The sequence below is a fragment of the Hippopotamus amphibius genome, chromosome 1, assembly GCF_030028045.1.
Source record: "Hippopotamus amphibius kiboko isolate mHipAmp2 chromosome 1, mHipAmp2.hap2, whole genome shotgun sequence".
Taxonomy (NCBI): Eukaryota; Metazoa; Chordata; class Mammalia; order Artiodactyla; family Hippopotamidae; genus Hippopotamus; species Hippopotamus amphibius.
In genome coordinates, this window is record NC_080186.1 from 188,688,837 (window position 1) to 188,706,015 (window position 17,179).

At 34.4% G+C, this 17,179-nt stretch overlaps 2 protein-coding genes across 10 annotated transcripts in view; one reads left to right on the forward strand and one right to left on the reverse strand.

Annotated features, from left to right (window-relative positions):
- FER (FER tyrosine kinase) overlaps nt 1-17,179 on the reverse strand; it is a 460,601-nt gene that overhangs the window by 288,307 nt on the left and 155,115 nt on the right. The window lies entirely within an intron of this gene.
- On the forward strand, nt 30-3,816 carry LOC130858974 (cytochrome c oxidase assembly factor 8-like). Its single transcript, XM_057746164.1, has 3 exons — nt 30-35; nt 3,148-3,453; nt 3,556-3,816. The coding sequence occupies exons 1-3, from the start codon at nt 30-32 to the stop codon at nt 3,814-3,816; spliced, it is 573 nt and encodes a 190-aa protein (XP_057602147.1).

A 17,179-nucleotide genomic window follows, 5' to 3' on the forward strand; every position in this document is an offset into this window, starting at 1 on the left:
CCTATTTGACACTGTCTCCCCCTGTTGGCATGGAAGTATACCAGTCAGTTCTGGATGAAAGGAATTGACACATCTAACAAATGTTATCGGTTTACTGAGCAACAAAGAGGAAATCTTCATGTATTAAGTGAAGATCCATTATTTAAGAAATAAATCTCTTTTGTAACTGATTTTTTTAAATAAAATAACTTGTTTTCTTCCTACACAACCTGTAGAAGTCATCTGCTTTAGCAACTTGGATCTTGAGGTCTCTGAGAAGAGACCAAACTTTCAAGCACTTCTTGAAACAAAACCTTGCAAAAAGCTTTGCTAAAATATCTTTCTTAATCCAGTGCTTTTTAACTAATTTTACTGAGGTACAATTCTCCAGTGCTTTATAATTCTTATGATTCAAAGAGAAAGAATCTAAATTACACACAAATTATCTTTACTGTCTAAATAAAAATAAAAATTAAAGATTTCCTTACAGGAATGTGTTGAGCTTAACAACACACACTGAGGTGAAAAGGCTAGAGAAGCAGTAGAGTGTTTGGGATACTTAAAAGCATAAATGTTAATTTGAAAACTGGGCTCCTATTTTATTAATCTGTTCTATAATAGTTTGTTCATTGCTACATAAATCCTTGTTTTATGCATTTATTTTTTGAAAAGAAGGTACTATGAACCTATACTAGATGCCAGATATCATATTCAGGTACTGTGCAGCATATTCTTTAAAATGTACCAAAGTTCAAGAAATGTTTTTAAAACAAATAAGAAAAAATAGAAAAAGAGCAGGAGAGACCTACTATACAAAAGTCTTACTCAATAAAACTTTCCAGGGTCACAATTCTGACATAAAATCTCTTTCTTTAAGCCTTTTGCTTCACTTTCCAATTCCACGTGCTTAAAAAAATTAAGACTTACCTCTTTGTATAATTTCCTCTATTTCTCTGGTTTAAATATATACATATTTTTATTTTGTTGTCATAACAACCATTCATCTTTATATTCTGTCCATCAGGGAAAAGCCCCATTTTATATTTTGGGAATAATTTAATAAAATGTTACAATAAATAAATAATAATAGACAACATGGGGTGGGAAGCTTCTTATGAGCCAGGCATTGTTTAACACATTTTAGGTGGATTATTTCATAATCCTTCACAATAACCCTATGAGAAAGGTTCTATCACAAGCCCTAGTTTACAAAAGAGAAAACTGAGGCACAGAAAGGTTAACTAACTTGCCCAAGGTCACAGAGCCAATAAGCAGTTAACCCATGATTCAAATCCAAGCAACTTTGCTCCAAAAATCTATGCAATTAACTTAAACTATGCATCTTGGGCTAAATCCCTGTTCCTCCTCACCAAAAGTATTCTGGTGCCAAAATGGAGTCTCAAAGGATGCATCAGCAATTTATTAATGTGATCTTTTTGCTATAGGTTGACACACTCTAGAAACAATGAATTTTGATTCTCAATATTCTTTCCTTTGTTTCATCTTTTTTCCCTTGACCATTTTAATTATTTCTACCCTCTGATTTCTGATTTTAAACCTTTTCTTGGGCCATGCTAAAAGTATATTTCCCACCCAATGGTGAATTAATATTTAGTAATCTTTCATAAAGGACACTGCCAAGTCTTTCCTAAAACCTAAGTAGATGATTTTTCTGTACCCTATTATCTTCATATAAAAGAACTCTAAGAATAGTCAGTTAGGCATGATTTCTACCTTAGAAAATATTCCCTTTCCCCTAGAAGTTTTTTTTTTTACTTAAATATTTGATGACTCTATTTGTTATTATGAATTCTAAGAGCTTGCCCACTATTCAAAAAATATTTACTAAGCCTCCTCTACTTGCCAAGTACTGCTCAAGGCCAAGGAAATCATAGTAAACAAAATGAAAGTGCTAGTCTTCATGGAGCTAGTCTGGGGGGCTAGCAGGGGCTATAGGGGAAGAAAACAGATACTAAAGTCATACATATGTACATAATCAAATGTCATAATTAAAGGAGTTAAAAACATATAAATACACATGTTAAAGTATTTAATGCATAGAAACACTAGGAAGAAACCTACCACATAATAAAAGTTAGCCAACAAAATAGCAGTAGTAGGAGCAAAGATACTAGAAGTAAGTGCTATATAAGAACGGGAAAAGGGCAATAGGATAAATAATGTTGGCAGGGGGTAGGGATAATCAAAGAGCCTATCATATAGCTAGAGGAGTCAGATATTTCAAAGGAATGACATTTGAGTTGGAATAATGAAAAGAAGGTGGTCAGGCATATGGAGAACTGGGGAAAGAGTATTAAAGAGAGAGGAAACAGAAAGGCGCTGAGATGAGAAGCAGCTTGGCCTGCTCAAAGGGCAATACACAAAGGCTAGAGTGTGGAGGATGAGGAGGAGTGGGAGGCTATGCTGGGGGGAGGTAGGCAGGGACATGATCATATAGTTTCAGCTATGATAAGAAATTTTACTCTAATTATACAAGGATGCCACTGGAGGGTCATACACAGGAGATACATAAAATCACATTGAGATCACTCAGTTACTTACATAGAATATAAAATGTAGGAAGGACAAGGGAGCAGACAGGTAGTCTGCCAGCAGCAGTCCAGGCTGCTACTTGTGGTATGTTTTATTAGGATGATCACAGTGAGGATGCTAACAAGAGGCCAGATTTGGGATATATTGTGGAGATAGTACCACAAGCACCTGTGGATAGAGTGAATGTGAGATTTGTGAAAGAGTGAACACAAGGGTGATTCCCACGATTTTTGGCTTTAGCAGATGATTAAAGGTCACATCATTTACCAAGAAGTAGAATACTGTGAGAGTGGCAGATATGAGGGTTTTGACAAGTTAAAACTGAGATTATCAGTCCAATAACTGAAATGAAATGATCAAATTCACAGTCAATGTTTTTAAATGAAGTTCATTTTAAGTATGTCTTCTTCATGCAAATAAATGTCATACATTATATATAATACCAGAAATAACAAAATTTTAAATGATACAAATAAGCAAAGCGTTATTTTTACATATTACCATGTGGCAGGGTGATGACTTCTGGTAGGCATGCTAAAAATAGAACACCTTCACATATAAATTTCAAAACAGTATGTATTTACTTAATTTTATTTTTAAAATATAAGGTGAAAGCGACGCGCGGGGAGGGCCCTGCCTCCTCTCTGCCGCGCCTTCTCGGGCGGCGGCCGTCAGCTCGTCCCCGAGCGCGGCGCCCAGCGCAGGGAAGCGGCGCCGAGCCAGGTCTCAGGATTCTGCCCTCCAAGAAAATCTTGCCATGATTGGATAGAACCCCCAGATAAATATTCAAACCTTCGACCTGTTCACTTTTACATCCCTGAAAATGAATCACCTTTGGAACAAAAGTTAAGAGAATTAAGACAAGAAACACAGAAATGGAACCAGCAGTTCTGGGCAAACCAGAATTTGACTTTTCATAAGGCTTTGAGATGGGCTACTTCTCAGGAAATCCACATCCACACTTCTCCAGAAGGAAACACAGCAAGACGAAGAAAGGGAGTTCTGATAGCTGTCTTCTTCTAGGAAAAAGAAGAGTTCATTCACTCAACACTAAAAGCCAAAGGCCTGGGACTGAGAGCTGAATCAGGTCAAAAAGCAACATTGAATGCAGAAGAAATGGCTGACTTTTACAAGGAATTTTTCAGTAAAAATTTTCAGAAGCACATGTATTATAACAGGGACTGGTACAAGTGTAATTTTGCCATCACTTTCTTCATGGGAAAAGTGGCCCTGGAGAGGATTTGGAACAAGCTTAGACTGAAACACAAGAAGACCAGAAATTAGGAGCCCACTCTGACCTATCCAGTGGCGTCCGAGTTTCCACAAGAAGCAGCTGCTTATAGGAGCTCTTTTTTCAAGGGCTCTAATACCTGTGAGTGCAGGGCAGGCTGGGAGGACGTGGGTCCTGCTGTGCTAAGGCCAACGTGGCTCCGTCCTGACTGGATTCCAAGCTGACTCTTGGTCACGAAAGTGATATTAAATAAAACCCAAGGATATCCTACGTGGTGCAGTGGTAAAGAATCTGCCTGCCAATGCAAGGGACACGGGTTTGAGCCCTGCCCTGGGAAGATTCCGCATGCCACGGAGCAGCTAAGCCTGAGCACCACAACTATTGAGCCTGTGCTCTAGAGCCCGTGAGCCACAACTATTGAGCCCATGTGCCGCAACTATTGAAGCCCATGCGCCGCAACTATTGAAGCCCATGCACCTAGAGCCTGTGCTCCAAAATAAGAGAAGCCACTACAATGAGGAGCCTGCGCACCACAATGAAGGGTAGCCCCCGCTCGCAGCAACTAGAGAAAGCCTGTGTGCAGCAACGAAGACCCAATGCAGCCAATTAAATAAATAAATAAATAAATAAATAAATTTATAAAAAAATATATATATAAGGTGAAAAATAGCTCAATTTCAGAAATTTGGTTTCTCTGACACTGAGCTCCACCTGCTGGTAATTTCTTATCTTTAGGTATTTCTTATCTTCAGGTATTACACTATGAAAAAGAATTAAAAAATGTTTAAGTGGAATACAGCCTCCAATATAAATAAACTGAAAAATCACATTTAGGAGACATCATGGTCATTTCATCTTTCTTCATAGCTACCTTTTATAGAGTTTAGCGACATGCCCGGCACTGTGCTAAACATTTTCACAAACATTATCTCACTAATTTTCAAAACAATTCTATGAGATTTCTATGACTTGCTACATTTTACCAATAAGGATATTTATCTCAGAGAGGCTGTTTGACTTCGCGTATGGTCATATCTCTAATATCATAGAGAGGATCTGAACTACGTTCTCTCTGACTACAAGTCTGTTGGCTTAGTAAACAGGCAATACTGCGTGGATGGAATTTAAGCTATAGTGAAAGAAAATTCTGAGCTTGAATCTGCCACTCTGATTCTGATCAAATTCCTTAATCTCTCCAAGTTTCAATGTTCTCATCTGTGAGGTAAGAATCACTCCTTCCTTGCAGGGTTGTTTGCCAGTAACAATATTTTAAGTCTAGCATACAGTCAGTTCCTTTCTTTTAGTAATTTTCTTTAAATGATATATTAGAGCAACCTAAAATATGAGACTTTATATGGCCAAATGTTAACAAATCAAATCCACTGTCTCTCAAAGAATAATCTTTTAGAGAATTTTAAATTTTGAATTATAATAGATATTTAAAAAATTGCTTAGAAAATACTCTACAAATCAAAACTACAATGAGGTATCTCACCTCACACTGGTGAGAATGGGCATCATCAGAAAATCTACAAACAGTAAATGCTGGAGAGGGTGTGGAGAAAAGGGAATGCTCTTGCACTGTTGGTGGGAATGTAAATTGATACAGCCACTATGGAGAACAGTATGGAGGTTCCTTGCAAAACTAAAAATAGAGTTACCATATGACCCAGCAATCCCACTCCTGGGCATATACCCAGAGAATACCATAATTCAAAAAAGACACATGTACTCCAATGTTCATTGCAGCACTATTTACAATAGCCAGGACATGGAAGCAACCTAAATGTCCATCAACAGATGAATGGATAAAAAAAGATGTGGTACATATATACAATGCAATATTACTCAGCTGTAAAAAGGAGTGAAACTGGGACATTTGTAGAGACATGGATGGACCTAGAGACTGTCATACAGAGTGAAGTGAGTCAGAAAGAGAAAAACAAATATCGTATATTAACACATGTATGTGGAATATAGAAAAATGGTACAAATCAACTGGGTTGCAAGGCAGAAATAGAGACACAGATGTAGAGAACAAATATATGGACACCAAGTGGGGAAAGCGGGGAGGGTTGTGGGGAAATGAATTGGGAGATTGACATTGCCATATATACATTACTAATAAGAAAAAAATACCAAATTGTACACTCTAAATATACACAGTTTATTGTGTGTTAACTGTACCTCAATAAAAGTTTAAAAAAAAAAAATAGAAAATACTCCAAAATGGAACATTTCCTATAATAGCGAGATTTTCAGCACTCTTTAACTACTTATCTTTAAAATCTAGAGTGATTATACATAAAGCCAACAAAAAAATATACAAAGTTAAATTAAGAATGATCAACTAGTAAATAGCAAGACATCAATAAGTACAATTTATCATGAAAATTGCAAGCAAAAGTTAAGTTTAACACTGACAATTTCCCTTTAATCATCAGTAATAATTTTTAGTCCTAACAAGGGACAAGCTTTGAATAATTTTATGGGAGTTATGTTTTCACAAACACATCAAAATTATTTTAAATATATAAAATATTTCCAGTAATTTTCAAAGAAAATACAGGTCTTCAATTTTTAAAAATCAGCTAATTTACTAGTAAATCCTTCTAATCTTACAGATCCACCTGCAAACAAGTATAGAATACCCACTGTTGAAAACTTTTCCCAGGGAAAATAATTATCTGCTGTATAATCTATCTGCAGCTGAGAAAAACAGTACTAAGAAAGAATCATTAGAAACACACCCAGTTCATCCATTATTCTAAATCTAGATTATATTCTTGGATGAACTCAATTTATAGACATTCTTAGACCTCCATGGACTGATTTTGGTGTTATGGCCTCCACTTCCAATGAGGGATTCCAGATTCTGAAAGAGATGGTCTTATGAATTTCTTCCAACATTGGCTGTAGTGATATTGTCAAGGGCACTGTCACTGCAAAAGTCAGTGTTAAAGCCTCCAGTAAGAAATTCTATTAGAGCGAAATACAGTGAAAAGCTTTGCTTCCCCTGCAATGTGACATGCTTTCTTTTATTTAACAGTAACTATTATATGACTTTATCATCCCTTTCATTTTGGCCTTTGGGAAGCTTAGAGACAAAATAATAGCTCTACTGTAGTAACTACTCATGCTATGATCTACATAGTTTTTCCTCCAGTCTTGATATCCTGTTACAACCTCCATTTTTCCTTGTTCTGATTTTATTTTTTTATTTACATTTTGCTGAATTTGTTATCATTAGCTACCTCAAATATTCTGAGGGCTAAGGCAGGAAATGAATGAATGAGTGAATGACACAAGTACATAAACTAGCAAATATGAAATCTGTACAAAAAGCCTTGCAATGTGAAGATTACAAATTCCCAGAGCTAACAGTCTTTTCGCCAATTTAAAACAAAACCTGATTATCTAATGTTGGTGACATTATGCTCTCTGCAAACTTCAGACCCCTAGACATGGTCATTCTACCAGGTGGCCTTTCTTAGAAGTGATATAGCTGAAGCTTAAAGCATCAGCTCTTTTTCACTTCCTGTCAAATGACTGAAGACTCTATGGAAAAACAGGAGGACACAGGAAGATTTCCTGTGTTCTTTGGTCTTTAGCACCCTAATCCCAAATCACATAGTACAGTGGCTGAGCAAGAAGTCAAGTTGTCTCTGACTTTCCGACTTTGGGAAATAGGAAAGAGGCAACATACCTAAAAATCATCCAAGAAGTCAAGAAGAAATGGTAGACAAAAATTAAATTAGGCTTTCAAATTCCTATGGAAAACAACACACCTGTGTTTTTTCATAGTATGGCTAGTCTATGTTTGTTTTACTTCTCACATACCAAATATCTTAAGTATCTGCACAAATTATTCCAACACTTTAAATAAAAGCATGGTCTATCTTTCAAAATAGAAACAATTATGATTTAATTCCCCAGCATAATTTTCAAATTATAATAAGCAACCACTAAATTAAAATGAGACCTCTAAATAGTATGCCGTCATCAAATGCTAGAAAGTACAAAGGTACCTTCTCTTGGTGAGTTAAATAACCAGTGAAAAGTCAAAATCAACATGCTTGTATAGACAGCATCTATATCACTGAAATGAAAAACAAGAACCCTCATGGGTTTTCATTATTATGAAAACAGACTGGCAAAGAACCTTTCTAATTAAATACATTTTTAATACACTAAGACAATTATACAAATAAAAGATGATATAAAATACTCATTGCATCATATTAGAAAATACTTCCTGATCAAAATGTAGGATCCCATGTTCAATTAATTTTTATTAGTTTTTAAATTCAGGAATTAAGTTATGGAAAACATGATCAAATATGATTTAAATTATAGTTATAGAAAAAGTCTATATATTCTATTATGCACAAAGGGAGGGATAAAAAGAATCTCAGTAAGAGTTTTCATGATGATTTCATTTCATCTTATGTCATCCAACCATGAGTGAACATAAAGAGTTATCCAGCAGAGTTTTCTTTGCTAATAATTCACCTGCACTGAAGACTAATAAATGGCAAAGACTATAAGTATTTTATAAGTAACAAAATTGAAAAAGGCTCACAATATCAAAAAGTATAGATATCTGTAACAATTAAACACTGCTAACATAAGCTATATCAAATACCCATGATATAATTAATAGCAAATCAAAGAAGCTATAATGTATAATGGAGGTCTATTCTCATCCATGCCCTCTACCAATAAATTACATTACAGATTTCTGTTTGGCGGAACTAATTATTTGGAACTAAATTATTTCTGTTTGGGGGTAAATATCAAAATTTTCCATTTTCTTTTTTCTTATTAAATACCACCCAATAAAAACCTTTGGAAATCAATAACTTAATTTGGTGTTAATCAAATAATTAGATAGAAACAAATTTTCTTAAAATATTATAATTTGGCTCTTGACCTAAAAATTGAATATGTAAGAATGATGTTTACTACGTATCAGAACCACAAATTGTATCCACATATTTGATATTTTTGAACTATAAGCAAAAATTTTAACACCCTTAAGTTAGCTTGGGTAAATACATATTTTTACTTTATTTTAAATTCATGCACTATCCTCTGCCACCTCCTTTTTCTAGTCCCTTTCTGTTCACCTACCTCTCATTTCTGTATTTTGTTTTCCTCCTGTTCTTTCCCTACCATCTTCTTCACCTTTCTTTTCTTCTTTCCCTCACCAACCTGATCCCGTCTGACCAATCCTGTTCTTAGTCCTTTGGTCACTGACCTCTGAAACCAGACACCTTTCACCTTTCCTGCCTACCTACCCCACATCCTCCTTGCTCCTGCTAAATAAGCCCAAGCATTTCCACCTGGAGCCCTCTATCATTCCTGGCTGTACCACAGAAAAAGAAGTCAGTTCTCCTTTGCAAAATTTCAAGACCTTTTCCTTTAGCTTTCTCCCCTCTCCTAATTTTTTCCACACATCTCTCAACCTAAACTACTTTTGAAAAGGAAAAGGCCAGGCTTAGACAAAGTTATGGAAGAGACTAAACTCATCTTCAGCCATCTCTGACTCTCCTTTCTAACAGCACACCCACTCACTAGCCTGCCTATCTGTATTACGACTGCCATTCAAAGTATCTTGTCACATGCTTGCACTATCCACTTTCAGGGTAACTGTCACCCTCTTTAGCTCCCCAAGCTCCTGATCTGAGGTACATGGTATTATCTCACAATGCTGAATATGCTACTTTCACAAGAGGCATTCAGAATTTAAAAGAGCTCTTTAAGACAAAATCCTTTGCCCAATAGCCCTCAAACTTTTTTCAACCCCAAGAGACCTGAAGGATGCAACACTTTCACAGAAAGCATTAATAGTTAACTATGGCTTGTTAGTAAAAGAGAAAGATAGGAAGAAATGTAGTCCATGGAAGAAACATAATATGGGAAGGAAGAGGGTGACAGAGAGTTAGAAGTATGGCCTGTGTAGTTAAAAAGCCCCTCCTCCAGCAATCCCACTACTGGGCATGTATCCTGAGAAAACCATAATCCAAAAAGAAACATGTACCATAATGTTCATTGTAGCACTATTTACAATAGCCAGGACATGGAAACAACCTAAATGCCCATCAACAGATGAATGGATAAAGGAGATGTGGCACACATATACAATGGAATATTACTCAGCCATAAAAAGGAATGAAATTGAGTTATTTGTAGTGAGGTGGATGGACCTAGAGTCTGTCATATAGAGTGGAGTAAGCCAGAAAGAGAAAAACAAATACTGTATGCTAACTCACATACATGGAATCTAAAAAAATGGTACTGATGAACCCAGTGACAGGGCAAGAATAAAGATGCAGATGTAGAGAATGCACTTGAGGACATGGGGTGGGGGACAAAAGGGAAGCTGGAACTAAGTGAGAGAGTAGCACTTCATAGATAGTGGGAGGCTGCTGCAGAACACAGAGAGATCAACTCGATGATGAGTGATGACATAGAGGGCTGGGATAGGGAGGGTGGGAAGGAGTCATGGGAGGGAGGGGATATGGGGATATATGTATAAATAGAGCTGGTTCACTTTAATGTACAGCAAAAACTGGCACAACAGTGTAAAGCAATTATATTCCAACAAAGAGCTTAAAAAAAAAAGCCCCTCCTCGTCCCAAATAACTCTGAGAAGACAGCCATAAACAGGCCAACACAGACACAAACTAACACACACACACACACACACACACACACAATGGAACATGCCTTCATTTTTGTCCCATGCTTAATTAAAGCAAAAATTGTTTTCTGAAATTTTAAATTAAAGTATAAACATTCAACAAAGTGTACAAATGAAAAGTGTACAGTTTATGAATTTTCAGATTGAAAAGATCCCAATAACTAGAAAACGGATCAAAACACAAGTCATTTCCACACTTAAGAAGTCCCCTATGTGCCCTTTTCAGTCATTCCCTCACCTCACCAAGGGTAATTATTCTAAGTTTCAATATCACAGATTACTTTTGCCTTTTTTTGAACTCTATATAAATGGAATCACAGATTATGTAATGTCTGGTATCTTTCCCTCAACATTATAAATTTCATCCATACTGCTGTATATAGCTGTAATTTGTTCATTCTCATTACTGCAGAAAATTCCACTGGATACATATGCCATAATTTATCTTTCTCTGTTGACTGACATTTGGCAGTTTCCAGTTTCAGTCTATTATTAATAGTGCTCCTGTGTATATTCTTATGCATGTCTTTTGGGGAACATACGTATTCATTTCTGGGTCACAGGGTGTGCCCATATCCTTTAGCAGATATTGACAAATAGTTTTCCTAACGTGGTTGTAATGGCTAAGATATTTTTGAGGACACAGTGCATCCTGTCCCCACTTAAATGACACAGCATACTGAGCTGCTGATTTTGCCTATCCATAAGTGATGAACATGTTAGCCAAAGCTATTTCTCTGTGTCCTTTCCTTTCCATCAGTGTTATAAGGAATTTATTACTTTCTTGAACATATTCTAGAATAATTTACCCCTCCACAATTAACTGAGTAGGTGTTTTGTTTTGTTTGGTGCGTATATATCAAGGAATATGTAGAGAAGGAGTTAAACATTTGACTGGAATCTAAACACTGATGATTTCAACTCTTCAGGCATGTTGAAGAAAAACTGATTGAGCACCTACCCTTTGTCAGGTACTGTGTTAAGCACCAGAAGCTTTATATAGAACTATAAGAGATGAGGTACTTACAATAATAGCATAAATGAAGCCAGGGCACTTTCATTCTCAACGCTATCATCTACTGGCCTCTCAGACTCTCCGTGATTTACTGAGATCTTTCCAAAATATAATTATTTTCTTTCCAGTGCTTGATTCTTATACCCAAGGCCTCCAAGTTCCTTGGATGTTTTCATTTCCAGCAATGCTCATTCACACTTAACGTCAGCACTGCATTTTACTATTCATAACTTGGAACCTACCAGTCAGAATTGCTTCACTAGTGAAATTTCAGATCACATTAATAGCTTCGTATAAGCCTCTTACTAATTTACGCCAATTATACTTGTTCTTAAACTGAATGAATAGTCAGTCCCTGGACTACCCCAAGATTTTTCTCCCAGTTCTTCACCCCTTATATCCTTCCTTGTTTTTTTGCTGTCTCTTCCATAGGGACATACCTGGTAGTTATGACAAGTATCCATTCTGATTGGGCAGAGTCCAGAGTAGGGGCCAGATGATATAAGGAAAGCCTTTTAGGCAGGCCATTCAGAGAAAGTGGTGTTTAGCCTAAAAGTTGTAAGTAGCCATTCTTGTGGGGGTCAGTATAACCAGACTCGTTCTGATTTGAAATTTTAAAAGATTACTTTGACTGAAGCATAGTGAACAGGTTGAAAAGAGGTCACTGTGCATGGTAATAGACAAGTTAAATATCTCATTTTCTAATTGCTTTTATTAATCATTATTTTCTTTATTACTAAGGTTGAAATTTTTCATATCTTTATTAAAGCTTATATTTCCTTCATTATAAATTTCTTATGTTCTTTGTCCACTTTTAATCGATGCATTCCTTTTTTATAAACCAATTTGGATGATTTACTTACATATTTGAAAACATTAATCCTTTGTCATATTTGCATCACATGTTATTCCCAGTTTTTACTCTGCAATTTAATTCAGTTTGTTTTCTGACATAGAAAAAATGTTCGCTTATATTTTCTTTAGTTGCTTTGTGGCCTTATTTTTTTACATTTGAGTAATACATCTGAAGTTTATTTTTTATGTGGCATGAGCTTAAGATCTGAAATGATACAAACTGAATAATCTTTTAATCTTTTGTTTTCCTTAAAAGAGTCTTATACTCTTATATTAAGACCATATATAGGGCTTCCTAGGTGGCGCAGTGGTTAAGAATCTGCCTGACAATGCAGAGGTCACGGGTTCGATCCCAGCTCCAGGAAGATCCCACATGCCACGGAGCAACTAAGCCCGTGTGCCAAAAAAAAAAAAAAAAAAAAGACCATATATAGTCTTCTTTGGACTGAGTACTCTTTTCTATTAATCTACCTGAATATTCTTGTTTCTATGTTGTTTTAATAATGTAAACTTCTAACTATTCAAAAGTCATGTTTCATTCAAATTTCAAAATGAAGGCAGATAAAAGGATCTGAATGTTTATATTCTCTTGTAGCCCCTTGTAACATCTACCACACAGTTTAATACATAGTAGAAGTATAAATGATTTTTTTCTAGCTGAGTTATTTCTCCTTCCAAGGATTAAATGACTTTTAAACAATTTTGAGAAGTTATCTGGAAGAATTAGCCTCTACTTTAAAAGATCTCTAGATACATTCAACTAGAGAAAATCTTTCCTTAGTCTGAGATCTTATCATTCGTCTGGAATTTGCAAACTAAGCCAATGATTTTAAAAATTAACAGTAGAGTTAAATATTAATATTAGGAAATAATTTTCCACAGAACACTATAATAAAAGAGAAAATTTATTAGGGTTTAAAATTCTCTCATTAGATACCAAATGAAGCAATAAATCATAATATCCACATATTCTCTTTATTAAACCTTTCAATTAAATTAAAGAAATTAATATGTCATAAAAATAACTTGCAAAATTTAAAACAAAAGATTTTGGAGATAAAAATATATGAATCCTTCACTACATGAAAGGTCAACTGTCTATCTATAATTCAAGTCAAAAGATAACATACACACATAAATCTTAAGACAAATACTATTCAATTTAATAGAGGAATTAGCAAATAAATTGTAGAGGCTGAAATACTTTTTTCAGGTTGAAGGAATTAGATGATTTTTAAAAGAATGTCCTGAACATGTTATGCAAGGTTTATATGCTAAGTAGTTGCTTTTTGTTGATTTATTTTTAAAGGGTGCAAAAAAATCAAAAACAAAGGTATATTATGGGAGAAAAGGAAGAACTGTATTCATCATCAATAGACATTTTTAGCAGTTTTATTATTCACAATTACTATGACAAATTAGCCATGTCTTTAAAAATCTTGCCTCCTTTAGATGATTAGATCTCTCCCATCTTTTCAAATAATGTATCTTCATTAAACTACAATAAAATAATCCAAAGTTTTTTTAATTAACATAGAATGAATGTCAGTTAATACTATGTCTATCAGTAAACAGTTAATCAAAAAAAATTCACAAAAAGAAAATCTAATTGGTGTATGAATAATAATGAAATTATTGCTAATAAATTAAAATCTGTATTACATTTAACCTTTGTTTGCGTGAATGTGCATAAGCCACTTAACTTCTCTGCTTTCAATTTTTATGTTTATCTTGAGTGGTATTCCAGTATTCTTAATTTCCTTGGGCATACAGATTTGGGGGTCATCAGTTGATGTTTAAATCATGACAGAGGGAAAAAAGCCCACAGATAACATGATTACAAAGAAAAGAAAAGGATTGAAGGCCAAGGGCTGAAGGCTAAAGACTGAGGAAAATTAATGATCAATTTCATCACAGCACTTAACTGCAATGTTTTCTTGTTAACCAATTATTTATTGCAACTTCCTCCTGCTGAATGTAGATTTTTGAGTACAAAGACTTTCTCTTTTATTCCAGGATGTCTCCATCCATGGCACACAATAGAAATCCAAAGAAGTTGGCTAATTGTGTTTAATAAGAAGGCAAAGGAAGGAAGGGGAGAAATGGGAACAAAGGTGCAAGACACAGAAGAAAAGAGGAAAAAGAGAAATGGAGAGAAAAAGGAAAAGAAAGGAGACAAAACCCAAATGTGTACTAAACACCTTCCTAACTACGTTCGGGCTCTATAATGTGCCTTTGCCTTTGCATCACTCATTTAGTCTTGATAACAGTCCTATGAGGTGCATATTACTAACCACATTTTACAGATGAAGAAACTGAGGTATAGGAGGGTAAAAATTTACTTAAACACAATGAAACTCATAACAATTTGACTCAAGTTTCCACATTTTCTCCACCCTGCCCTGCTGGTAAAAAGAGAGCCTTTAAATAATACTGAAAGAAGGGAATCAATGAGGTATAAAGAAAAACTGATAGAATCAATAAATAATGGTATGGCTTAGATGGACAACAAAGAGAGCTATTTTTTAAAAGCAATATAAATATTAAATGCTGTTAATTGAATTTTCCACAATTTTTCAAGCTTAAAAGAAAAATGTTATTTTAGGAATGAATAATTATAAAATATAATGGCATTTAGGAATGTTTTTCACTCAAATTAAAAGAAAACTGGCATTAAAAATGTGATTATGAGTTACATTTTTATAAAAAATTGATTTGTGCAAAATTTTAAACACAAACAATAGCGTAGCATAAGAAAAAAATGAGCTTAAACTAATAATGTTAAAAATTTTCTTTAAAAAATTAGCTGGTCAATCCTATTGATGCCAGCAACACGTAAGTCATAAGCTAATTACATGATGCTTTGTTTGAAAAATATTTTGTAATCTATTATGGCTAAAGAACATAATACAGTTGACCCTCCATACCTGCAGGTTCTACATCCACCAACCGCGGATCTAAAATACTTGGAAAAAAAAAATTCCACAAAGCTCCAAAAAGTAAAACTTGAATTTGCCCTGTGCAGGCAACTATTTACACAGCATTTATATTGTATTAGGTATTATAAGTAATCTACAGATGATTTAAAGTATCATCACATGTGTAGGTGGCATGCAAATACTATACAATAGTACTGCAGGGGTCCCTGGAACCAATCTCCCCTTGGATACCCAAGAAAGTCTGTACTTCAAATACAGAGTAGATCCCAAACATGCTTATCTATCACCTAGAAATTAACAGAATACATTTTTAAAAGAAAATATTTATGCTTAATGAAAAATAATATCAAGACTAAGGAATAAAGACTAGCAGAAAATAAGCATGCACATTAAATCATCATTTCTGTGATAATCAATTATCATCTACATAAAAGACAATGGTAGTTTACTAAGTGGCAAGCACTGTTCTATGCGCTTTAAATGTGTAAACTTAACTATTCTTCACAACAAACCCAAGAGTAAGTAAAACTGTAATTCCTGAATTATACATTGGGAAATGAGGGCAGGAAAAGTCCTGAAACTTCCCTAACACTTACTTAGTGGTAGAGCAGGGATCCAAATCCAAGCAGTCTGGCTCTGCAGCTGGAGGTCTCTAGAGTGATGATTCTACTGCAATAATTTGTTAGTCATTGTCCCTGTAACTACTGGAGAATTTGTCACTCTGTTAGAATACCACAGCCACAATTATTTATAAAGTGAGAAATATTTGACAGAAGCTAACATCAACATTTAACCCATTTAAAATAAAAAAAAAAAAAACTGAATGGCATTGATTATAACCTATCAGTGGATATTTTGAAATTCTGTACCTATTCATTCCCTCTATAAACATCTGCTGAGTGTATATCTAGGTACTGCTAGGCACCTAAATTTTTTTAAATGTTTAATATATGGTTATATACAAGTCAAAATGCCACCAACTTTCAAATTAATTCTTAAATCAATTACTTTTGCTCCATCTACTCCCACCAAACCTATGGTAGCATCTAAATCTATTTTATCTTTGCTCCACCCTTCCCACAAAACCCCAGTACAAAATATTCATGTAGTAAGTAATCATTAAACGCTGTTGAATCCCAAATGACTGAATAAATCTGAGTTATTAATCCTTTTAATTTGCATTAATCATAGCACATATTTAATTCTTCCCTTACTTTACTTTGTCCTTTTATTATGACCTTTTAGAACTAGATAACCTCTGGCTACTTAGTTTGTACTAATATATTAAGAAATTCACAATTAAAAAGACAAATTAGAAATATATATGTATACATACATATTTATACACATATATATGAAAATGAAAAGTAGCTTTTTCATTTGATTTGTACTCTGTGTGTATGTGTACAAAAATGAAAAATTTACTTTTCATTTACCATATACTTGATTTGGCTTATTTATTCACTGCATATGCATATAAATATGAGCAGAGTTGATAGTTAAAATATAAGTAAAAAGCAGCTTGAAATTTTAAGGATTTTCTTTCCCCTTGATACTGAAGACACTGTGGCCTAATGTAAAAAATATCTCTGGCATCATCCATTAACTAGTCTGTGATGTGACATGACTTCATTTGTATGAACCAAAGAAACATAAATATTTAAAGGAATCTTTTTTAAATTGAATATAATTGACATATAACATTATATGAGTTTCAGATGCATAATATAATGATGTGATATTCGTATATATTGAGGAACAATCCCCACAACAGGTTAACATTCATCCCTACACAGTTATAAAAATTTTTTTCTTGTGATGAGAACTTTTAAGATCTACTCTCTTAGCAACTTTCAAATATATAATAAAGTCTTATTAACTATTTTCACCATGCTGTATAT